The sequence below is a fragment of the Nicotiana tabacum genome, chromosome 8 (assembly GCF_000715075.1).
Source record: "Nicotiana tabacum cultivar K326 chromosome 8, ASM71507v2, whole genome shotgun sequence".
Taxonomy (NCBI): domain Eukaryota; kingdom Viridiplantae; phylum Streptophyta; class Magnoliopsida; order Solanales; family Solanaceae; genus Nicotiana; species Nicotiana tabacum.
Genome location: NC_134087.1, coordinates 114,501,269 through 114,513,062, shown reverse-complemented (window position 1 = coordinate 114,513,062; position 11,794 = coordinate 114,501,269). Strand labels below are relative to the sequence as shown.

Below are 11,794 nucleotides of genomic sequence, written 5' to 3'. Positions count from 1 at the left end.
ATGTTGCTTGCATTGATATGTTGAGTACAGATGGAACACGTTCAGAAAGAGTGGGAAAAAGAATGCGAGGCTTTGAGGGTCCAAGTTTCTGAACTTCAAAGTAAACTGGATGATGCCAATCAAAATTTGGACGTTGCACGAACAGGTCTTGCAGCTAAAGACAAGGAGCTGAGGGAAATGAAAGAGATGAGTATCTTGTATCATGATTATATAGTATCCACGGCTAGGTTGTTGACCGGCCTTAAGCTACAGCGTGATGCTCAACTTGATCAAAATGACTTTGCAGCAAAGCTGACTATGCTCAAGGAGAGCCATTATTAAGCTTAAAAAATGTTAAATTTGTTGAATACAGATGTTATATTTTCAACCTCAGCTAGACTTGCACGGATTATTTTTCTATCACTTACTTCTATTCTGGTTCTCTTAGTCGAAGTGTTATATTTTGCAAAGATTGCAATGCAATAGGATTTCGGTTGCTTCTCTGCGGTTCTCATGAAACAAAGTTGTAGTGCTACTTCCGTATATTGGATTTTACGTGAGGAGTATCCTGCTAGACTAATAAAGAGTCTCTTTAGGATTCTTTACATAAACTATTAACACGATAACTAAAATTCAGTTCTTTGCTGCAGCTTAAAATTTGAGATTCCGCTGGAATGCTTGAGTTGTTTCTGAAGAACAGGGATACGATAAAGTAACAAAAGAGCCGTGCAGACCAATTAATTGCACCGGTTGTATGTTTATCAGGGAGTTTCTTCTCTTGGTCGCTAACGCCATAAATGGCCGGAGATTGTGTGGTCAATGAAGTGTGCATAAACCTTGGAGACCGGTATTTAGATCCTAACAGAGACAAAAAATGAGCCTGGCGGAATAGTCGAAATTCCGACAATAATATTATATATATTTATATAAAATCCATAAAGGGCTGGTGGGTGGGGATAGAGTTTCACAGCTAATGTCGATAAATCAAAGGTGGTGGTGTCGTATGAAATAAGAAGAACCAAAGATTATATCAAAGGTCAAGAACAGATCACAAAGACCAACGTTTGTACTCCTCCTTTGTTATCTATTAATATTGTAATAGATTCATGCTTTCGCTTCCCTTTTCCGCCATCTACTTGAGTTTAAATCCACAGATTTGGCCCTGTTTTTGTGAAGACCACTGAATGCGTTTTATAAAGTATTGGTAATTTTCAGAATTCACGACTTGAAGTAACTACGTACTCTCCATGCACAACAGTTGCTACACTGTGGTTGAGTGGTTCTTTTTCCCTTTTCTACAATCTTTGACAGTTTGAAAACACCTGCAACCACAGAGTCTTGGAAAGAAAGAAAAGTATTGTTAATATTGCGTATAAAATCAGGAAATCAAGAAATCATGCGATTGCAGGAGTAAACTAATTTATTTAACTTGGAACTTGTATCCACCGACGGATTCGAGTGGTCGAAACAGCAAGGTAGGCTGTCTACATCAACACCTCTTGGGGTGCTGCTTTTATAAGTATTAGTGCATTAGCTAATATTATATCGAATATAACTTATATATATATATATATATATATATATATATATATATATATATATATACCATGTTCTTGACTCTTTATGATTTGGTATAACGTATGGAGTTAGATGAATATAGATGGTAGATAGGTGACTAAAACAAAATCTCAATCGGATGACTTTTGGGGTAAGAATTTCCATGGGCAAAGGAAATAAACACTACTAGACATCCGCTAATTTGCGACCAAGAAAAGCGACCAACTTTGGTCGCTTATTGGCCAAAAAGCGACCAAAAAGAGATCCAACAGGCCTGGTCGATATTAAGGTGGTCCCTTTACCTTAGGGACCAAAGTTGGTCGCCAATTAGCGATCAACTTTGGTCTCTAAGGTAAAAAGACCAAATATTCCGGTAAAGAAAAAAGCGACCAACTATGGTCGCCTTATTATTTTAATAATATAAATTTGGCGACCAAAGTTGGTCTCCACAGGTAGACACACACGCACGCTTCGTAGTACTATTAATCCTTTGTATTACAAAAGTATTAACGGCTTACATTTATATTATTTAGATAGTAAATACAAAAGTGATTTTTAATTTTGACCATTGTTGACCTGAATAGAGACCAACTTTGGTCGCTAATTATACATGAATTTAATTTAGCGACCAAAGTTGGTCGCTAAATTTAAATCAGATTTATTTATATTTTATATAATATTTAAATTAATAATATAATTGTTAAACGTTAGAACTGGGCCCCAGATTAGCGACCAAAGTTGGTCTCTATTCCATTAAGCGACCAACTTTGGTCGCTAAGTTTGAATTATATTTATTTATATTTTATAATTTTTTTTAAATAAAAATATATTTATTAAAATTTTATAACTGGGTCCCATTTTAGCGACCAAAGTTGGTTGCTTTCTGCTGACCGTTTAATTAGCGACCAACGTTGGTCGCCAATTTTAATTTATATATATTTATATTTTATAATTTTTTTAAAATAATAATATAATTATTAAAATTTTGTATGTGGGTCCCACTTTAGCGACCAATATTGGTCGCTAATCTCAGTATACCTTTGACCAAGCAAGTCTGACCAGTCCAATCAACAGTTTGACTAAATTAGCAACCAACCTTGGTCGCCAATTTATTTCAAATATTTATTTTATTGTTTTCGCTAGTTTGGCGACCAACTTTGGTCGCTTTTTGCCGCAGACCAATTTTGGTCGCTAAAGTTTGGTCGCTTTTTTCCGGAATTCTAGTAGTGAAAACAAAATTTTATCTTGTTGAATCCCTTGATTTAAATTACACTAATACAAAAATTATTTTAGGTCACAAGTTCGATTTCGAGGCGTTCTTGCATTTTGTTTTGGATCCCAAATTTTTTGCTTTGCCACTGAAATTTTTCATTACTGAATCTAATCAACCCCACCATCAAGAAACATAACTTGCTCTTCCTCTTCAATTTACACAGAGCAAGAAGCATCACTTTTCGTGTAGGCATAATATATTCTTAATTACTGGGACCAAAAGTAGGGACAATATATTCCTAAGCAATTCCCAGAATATGGAAACCAAAAGTTTTCTAATATTCCACCATGCATATCACGAACAAAGATATTAATATTCCTACATATAAATGGATCACAAACAAATCTGTGGCAGTAATAACTGGAATTACTGTCGAGAAAAATAATGTCTACCAATAATAATAATAAGCAACATTTCAAGGTTTGCTTCTGCTGGTCACGAGGATTCAAGTTAAGGGGAGGTGAAATACCAGAAGATATTAAGCAAGTCTTTGAATCTTACTCAGTATATGGGATTATGAGCATAGATAATCTAATTAGTTTCTTAGAGAAAGAACAGAAGGAGGTGAATAATGTAACAAAAGAGGCCCAAAATATATTCAATAGCCTCAAGCATCATCACAATATTGTCCACAAAAGAGGATTGAATCTTGATGCTTTCTTTAAATATCTTATTGGTGATTATAACTTTGCCCACCAGTCTAAGGTACTAAAATTATCTTTGTCAATTAATTTCTCCTTTAGATACACTTTTTTACTTAATTTCTGTCTATTGTTGGTTATTTAGGTCCACCAAAACATGGATGCTCCTTTGGCTCATTATTATATATACACTGGACATAACTCTTACTTAACTGGAAACCAGTTGAGCAGTGATTGTAGTACTGAACCTATAAAGAAGGCACTAAAGAAAGGAGTTAGAGTGATTGAATTGGACCTTTGGTCTAATATTACCAAAGATGATATCGATGTTCGTCACGGAGGGTAACTGTTTCTGTTTGGAGAAAAATTCTTTGATGCCGTATTGAATATATCCTCGTCTTTCTTGTTTCACTAGCTAAGACCAAATTTTACATGTTTGTTTTTTTTAAAATGTCAAAGACCATATAAAAACAGATTTTCATGACTGTTTATTATGACCTTTTTTTTTTAATGTTAAAGAAAGCAAATTCTCCTTTAATTAAAAAAAAAAAATTCTCATTTAATCTCGGTTGTTCGGAACATCGATCTTTCCTTTTTCATTCTTATTTAAAAAGACATCAAATTATGGATCCAATTTACAATGAGATGTAAACGACAATAGAACTGAAGAGATTACCATAGATAATAAACGAGGATAAATTCTAACATCACTATGCAATTGGAAGCTTAGGATCAACATTCCAATTAATTAGTCTTTATTTTATTCCTAAAACTGCAGGACACTGACAACTCCTGTTAAACTAAGCAAATGTCTGAAAGCCATAAAGGAGGTTGCTTTCTCAGATTCTGAATATCCTGTTATATTAACATTTGAAGACCACCTTCATCCTTACCCACACCTTCAAAAAAAAGTCGCTCAGGTGATATATATATATATATATATATATATATATATATATATATATATATATATTTCAATTTATTGTTTCAAGATAATACATCCTGCAATATAAATAATTTTTACCACCTAGGTGTATTTTAATAGGCAGTTTGCCTTATTTTTCAAATTACTAATTCCACTTTTTATGAACGATTACCTGTAACTATCTTTTAGGTTCTCTAATATTGTAAAACATCTTTTACATTGGCATAACGTAGAAGTTAAACTCTTCTTTTAATATAAAATTAAAACGTACGTAATCCTTTGAAGTATTAGAACATTGAAATACTTTGCTTATTCGATGTCAACATAATCTTGAACGCAGATGGTCAAGAAAACATTTGGTTCCATGCTATTCATCCCACAATCAGAAATGGACGAGTTTCCTTCACCAAACTCTTTAAAGAATAAAATCTTAATTTCAACGAAACCACCACCAAAAAGTAGCGCTGAATCAGACAAGGTAATCGCAGAGCGGCTTTGGAGAATGAACTTGATATAAATACTCAGGTTTAACTTGTCCTTATTATTCTCTAGCCCTTGTTTCGCATGTCCATATCTAATGTAATTTAACATGTTATAGTGTGTTTTACTCTATTCTATAGGTAGGTCACGGTATCAAGTTTGATATGGAGAGTTACATATTGTTGGCCAGTTTGATAGTATAATTTTTTCTTAAATTATCAGTGCATTGAACTCGAGTTTCTAAAAATGAGGCAGCTTACCTCTTAAACGGGTTAAAATACATCACCGTTGTTGGTGTATGTATACTCAGAGGCAGACCGGTCACCGGAACCCGTAATGTTCAGAAATATTTTCAAATATATATGTATATGCTTTTAGAAAATAGCGATATATTAATAGTGAGTACCCTATATACAAAACAAATTTTGGTTGAATCAAAAAGTGCAATTGCAACCTTCAAATTCCGAGTCCGCCTCCCTTACGAAACTTTCGTTATTGGTATACTATAAGCTAAATATCTTTAGACATGATATTTTCCAAACACTTTCCTTCAATTAATTGGTATGTAGGAGAGGGATGAACAGCAGGATGAGGAGTTCGAAGAAGTTCTCAAATATAGAGATTTGATAGCAATCCATGCAACGAAGCACAAAGGTGGCATGGAAAATTTTGGGAGGCATGCAAGTTTTGATAAAGTTGGACGTCTTAGCATGAATGAACAAGCCCTTGAAAAAGCTTTAGCTGTCACTGAACATGGCCATCAACTAATTCGGTAAGTTATATAATTAAATCTTCAGCTTATTGTCTTTGATATAATTAGTATTTTCAGAAAATAATTTCACTCACCAATTACAACAACAACCCAGTATAATCTCGCATGTGGGGTCTGGGAAGGGTAGTGTGTACACAGACCTTACCCCCACCCTTAGGGGTAGAAAATATGTTTTCGAAAAACCCTCGGCACAAGGAGATGAAAAAGAGGCAATAGAACAATACTAATAACAACAAACGTCACGAAGATAGACCAACGACCTAAGATCTAAATCGAGTGCAAGTTATAGATTTACCAAACCACAATATATTTTCAACTAAATGAGTTTTTATAAATCAAAGGTGGATCTAGGATGTTAAGTTGCCAAAAAAGTTAATGTACTTTTTTATTTATGTACTGTAGAATTGATGAGATAGTATTATTTTTCTTACTTCAGATTTACTCAACGACACATATTAAGGGTGTACCCAAAGGGTGCACGCATTGACTCATCAAACTATGATCCTCTAATTGCATGGATGCGCGGAGCTCAGATGGTTGCATTTAACATGCAGGTCGAGTAGTACTCTATCTTGCCATTTCATATATATATATATATAGTACACTTTCGGTTAAGGGTAATAAAAAATAAAGAAATTCTGAAAAAAGAAGTTAGAACCTTAATTAATTAAATATTTCTATATATGTAACAGGGATATTGTAAGTACCTATGGATGATGCAAGGATTTTTTCGAGCCAACGGAGGCTGTGGTTATGTGAAAAAACCAGAATTTTTACTATGTCCTGATGGCGCATGTCATGAAGTTTTCAATTCCATGGCCTTGCCAGTGAAGACAATTCTCAAGGTTCATAAACTGCATCACTTCATCTATTCTAAGAAAAATGACGCAATTTTCTTATTGATCCGTTTAAAAAAGAATAACACCTAAATTAGAAAATAGTTTAATTTAAATTTCTCATTCTTCCCTTAATGACAAAATTTTATAACAACACAAATATTATGATATGTTGAAAATCAAAAGTTTTATAGCCACACAAATATTACAGCACATTTATAAATATGACAAGTTTCAAAAGTAATCAATTTTTTATTTTATCATAGCTGAACTATGCCACTAAATTAAAATGGAATGAGTAGTATTTAGTCACATAAATTGTTGAAGAGTCTCACAAGTACGGTAGTGAAGGAGATGGGTGAATTATATGGCTTGGGAAATCCTCACCACTTGATTAGCTAGTTCTTAGGGTTGAGTTAAGCTCAAGATCCATTTCTTATTTTGATATTACAGCGTGACCCATCCCTACCCAATGTTGAAATCATATATTATATTATTCATGCTTCAAATGTCCGGTCCTAGTCCTGGTAGTGAAGGGGATGAGTGAACACTTTATATGACTTGAGAATTTTTTACCTTTTGAGCTATCTTTTGGGATTGATTAGGCCCAAGATCCATTTTTTATCTCGGTATCAGAACAAGACACATCCCAACCCGATGTTGAACGCCCATATTATTTTGTCCTTGCTTTAGATATCAAGTCCTGGGCGTACGGTGGGAGGAGAGGAGGCGGTTGAAGAGCCCCACATCGGTAGTGAAGGGATATGAGTGGTCTCTTTATATAGCTTGGAGTTCCTTACCTCTTGAGCTAGTTTCTGAAGTCGAGTTAGACCCAAAATTCATTTCTTATCTTGGTATGGCGTGCGGGGGTGTTGAAGAGTCCCAAATCAATGGTGAAGGGAATGGGCGGTCTCTTGATATGGCTTGAGAAATCCTTACCTTTTAAACAAATTTTTAAGATTGAATTAGGACCAAGATTTATTTCTTATCAGAAATGCCACATTATTGCATAATATCGACCTTGCTTGAGAATAACATATGTCTCATGTGTATTTTGATATAAACAGGTAAAAATATTCATGGGAGAAGGTTGGCGTGTAGACTTCCACTTTAGACACTTTGACTATTGTTCCCCTCCCGACTTCTATGCCAGGGTAAGCTATTTCATGTCCACTATACTTTTCGGTTACTGATTATTACATTTATTATTATAGGCAGTTTACATGTATTTTTTTTTTTAATGTGATGATTTAATAGTGCATAATTTTTAACGTCAATCTAATAGTGTTAAACTCTTTTAATAAAATATTTTACTTATATACACTAATAGTTTATATTGACAAATTTATTGAAAAATTTGCAGGTTGGAATTGTGGGAGTTCCTGGTGATACTAGTAAGATGTGCAGAACTGGGATAGTTGACGATCAATGGATACCAATATGGAATGAGGAATTCGAATTCCCAATTCGTGTTCCTGAACTAGCTTTGCTTCGGATTGATGTTAAAGATTATGACCCCTCTGGAGAAGATGAATTTGCAGGACAAACATGCTTGCCAGTTTCTGAGCTCAGGACTGGGATTCGATGCGTTCCATTGCATAAGCGCAGAGGAGATGTCTATAAATCTGTAAAACTTCTCATGCGTTTCGATTTCATGAGTCCTTAAACTTCTTATGCGATAAGAGTTTATGTTATGTAGACTAGCGATAGTTAACTAATCAATTAGCTTGATATGATAATTTGAATAATAAAGTAATAACTAGTTGTACACCATGTTATAGTTGCACTGATTGTAACACTTTTTCAACTTTGTACATACCTTAAACTCTATCATCTTATCTTATCTGAAATTTTAAAAAACAAACATAAAATAAGTTTACTTTTGTAAAAGAGTGTTTGTATTTTACATTACCAAATTACTTAAAGATAACCAGAGCTATTTGTTACTAAACTTTATTTGTAAAATAATTCTGGAAAATATAAATGAACATAAACAGAAATGAAAACAGAAACAAAAACCAATTCGAGCCCACTGAATTCACAGTATTTTCTTAAGGAATTTAATCCTCTCCTGGTACCCAAGGTTATGGATTATTTCCTCCTAGGATATAACGAATTACACACTGGTATAGTGGTACTTCAAACCCCAGTGTTTCAGCAAACACAAAGATCGGTAGCAAATCACACTTACTGTTGCTTTGTTTGATGTTAAAAGTATGCAGAAGACGGAGGAAAAACTCAGAAAATCGTATGGAAATTCTGAGCAGAATAGACTTATATTTATAGCCAAAGTTGGGCTGAAATCTAAAGAGGTGCAACTCTTCAGAATGGTTGTTTATGCAAAATGGCCACAACATAGATGCCATATCATAAATGGCTATTTACTCAACAATAAAGAGGGAAAATTGAAGAAGGTAATTTAATTTTCAGTTACACAACTGAAACACGGATTGGATTTAATATTAATATTTATTTTAATATTCATATTCTATTATTAAAACAAATATTTAATAACATTTCTGTTAATATTTTACTATTAACAAATAAATTTGGTCCAAAAAATTAATTAATCAATCGATCATTTGACCAAATCCTAATCCAAATCCGAATTCGAAGCTGAAGCCGAGCCGAGCGAGCGACGACGACGACGGCGCGAGGCTTGCCTTCTTCTCAACTCTTTAAGAGCTAGAAGAAGAGCAATTGCTTATATACCCATAAAAACCTCTTCCTCTTCCAATATGAGACAATGTCCCTTTGCCAAGGTGGGAAACTTAAAATTTCACTCAAAAATTTCAATTCCCTCCATTTCCCATTCACTCTCTTTAAGTATTTAATATACTTAAATACATAAAACCCTTTGAACTATGTGATTCCATACGATTCGCAAGCAAGGATTAATTGCATATGGATAAGTAGGTTTCCCTTTGAACTTTCCGTAGTGAACTTATGTCGGATATACTCGATCAATCGGTAGATTTGATATCTTTGAACCGTCGAACTTTGGTGTATACCTAGACAACCACAAGTCATACAACTAACCCTTAACCGTCTTTGGTTCTCATTAGTGTGTTCGTTCCAGCCATGAACACTGCTGGTTTAATAAGTGCATAGAGAATTGGCCTTGCAAGATTCTCCTTGAAGCAGCTAACACTTCACACTTACATATGTGATTCCTAAATGTGTCATCCCATAGATACACTATTTGATATACCCCATATCAAATTTAGAAATCATTAAAAAGCCTGAATGCTTTATACTTGGTACTGAACATTGTCTCATCACGAGAATGGACCAAAAGTTTAGTTGATAATGTTGAACCGTCATTAATGACTTTGTTTGATCTCTTTGAACCTAGATCTTGGGATCTCCAGTCTTCTAGGTAGAGTTACTGCCACGATGACTTGTTCTCGGCCACAGTCTCATTCCCATTGATGACTTCTCAACTACCTCTCTAGTTAGATCTTTTGTAAGTGGATCTAACACATTATCACTTGACTTTACATAATCAATCGTGATAACTCCTCTAGAGAGTAATTGCCTAACGGTTTTATGTCTTCGTCGTATATGATGAGATTTACTGTTATACATAACGCTCCCATCCCTTCCAATTGCCGCTTGACTATCGCAATGTATGCATATTAGTGCCAACAATTTGGACCAAAATGGAATATCTTCCAAGAAATTTCGGAGCCATTCAGCTTCTTCACCGGCTTTATCTAAGGCTATGAATTCAGCCTCCATCGTAGAGCGGGCAATACAAGTTTGTTTGGACGACTTCCAAGATACCGCTCCTCCGCCAATAGTGAATACATATCCACTTGTGGACTTGGAATCAGTTGATCCCGTAATCCAATTTGTATCACAGTATCCCTCAATGACCATAGGATATTTACTGTAGTGCAAAGCAAAGTCCTAGGCATGTACTAAATACCCCAAAACTCGTTTCATGGCCATCCAATGAGATTGACCTGGATTGCTCATATATCGACTCAATTTACTTATAGCAAAAGCTATATCTGGTCATGTACATTTCATGATGTACATTAAGCAACCCAACACACGAGCATAATCCAATTGTAATATGATTTGGCCTTTGTTCTTTGCTAATGCAAGATTCACGTCAATTGGAGTCTTTGCAACTTTAAAGCGCAAGTGCTTGAATTTTTCAAGTACTGTCTTAATATAATGAGATTGTGACAATGCCAGACCTTGAGGAGTCTTATGGATCTTAGTTCCCAAAATTAAATCAGCAACTCCCAAGTCTTTCATATCAAACTTGCTATTGAGCATACGCTTAGTAGCATTTATGTTGGCAATGTCATTACTCATTATCAGCATATCATCCACATATAGGCAAACAATGACTATGTGATTTGGAATATTTTTAATGTACACACATTTATCACATTCATTTATCTTAAAACCATTTGACAATATTGTTTGGTCAATGTGTGTGTGTGTGTGTGTGTGTGTGTGTGTGTTTAATGGTTTGATAAATGGGGTAAGGATTGGACTAGTGTATTTTAATTAAAATTGAGCCAAAATTGGCCCACAATTTGAGCCCATTTCGGCCATACCCGGTCCATTAGGTGGTTGGCCAAGAAAGAGCTCCAAAACGACGTAGTTTTGTCTTGAAACTACGTCGTTTCACTTAGTAACTCAGAGATCAATCTCATCCATCCATGATCTTTGATCCAATGGCCCTCATTTGTCCCACCAAGAGGTATATAAGCCCTCTATAATCAGAAAAATTGGCCATTTCTCCTGCAACCCAAACCCTAAGACCCTAGTTTCTCCCTCTTCACTCTTCTTCTTCTCTGCCGCCACTGGTCGTCCCCCACGGCAGCGCCGCCATCCTCTGGCGGCCAAACGCCCTCCATCCAACATCATCCTCTTCTCCTCTTCTTTCTCTACACAAATCCAAGCCTCAAATCCTCCAAAACTCCATCAATCTTCATAAATCTAAGAAAATCTGAAACCCTAGCCGCAACTTTTATCATAAATTCGAGAATATTGAGCCCTTTTCTCCACTTAATTTTTACATACATAGATAGAGCTCAACAAGGGCTACCATTTGGCATTGGTATTAACCCAAAATTCCGGCGACCGGAATTCTGGTGACCCCCACTACCGATCTGTCGCCGTCACTGCCACCCCTCAACCGCCATTGCCTCCCGTTTCTCTCTTCACATCGGCCTCAAGCGAGTTTCTGTTGTCGATTTTCAGCGAAACTAGCATCCAATTCTCCGGAGTCATGGTTTCGATAATAATCGATATTAGACACTCGGTTGAGTCCACCACTGCCACTGTCCCGCCATTGCCCGAGTGCTC

At 35.3% G+C, this 11,794-nt stretch overlaps 1 protein-coding gene across 2 annotated transcripts; it reads left to right on the top strand.

Annotated features, from left to right (window-relative positions):
• Positions 1–3,171: 3,171 nt before the first annotated feature.
• LOC107823777 (phosphoinositide phospholipase C 2-like) lies at positions 3,172–8,313 on the top strand. Of its 2 annotated transcripts, none has more exons than XM_075220882.1 (9): positions 3,172–3,514; positions 3,596–3,792; positions 4,229–4,280; positions 4,716–4,853; positions 5,425–5,627; positions 6,064–6,181; positions 6,320–6,472; positions 7,531–7,617; positions 7,827–8,313. In XM_075220882.1, exons 1-9 carry the CDS (start codon positions 3,194–3,196, stop codon positions 8,127–8,129), a joined length of 1,572 nt encoding a protein of 523 aa, XP_075076983.1. In that variant the 5' UTR covers positions 3,172–3,193; the 3' UTR covers positions 8,130–8,313. The 2 variants fall into 2 exon arrangements, with proteins under 2 accessions (XP_075076983.1, XP_075076982.1); XM_075220881.1 differs by having other exon boundaries at positions 4,229–4,370.
• Positions 8,314–11,794: the final 3,481 nt, after the last annotated feature.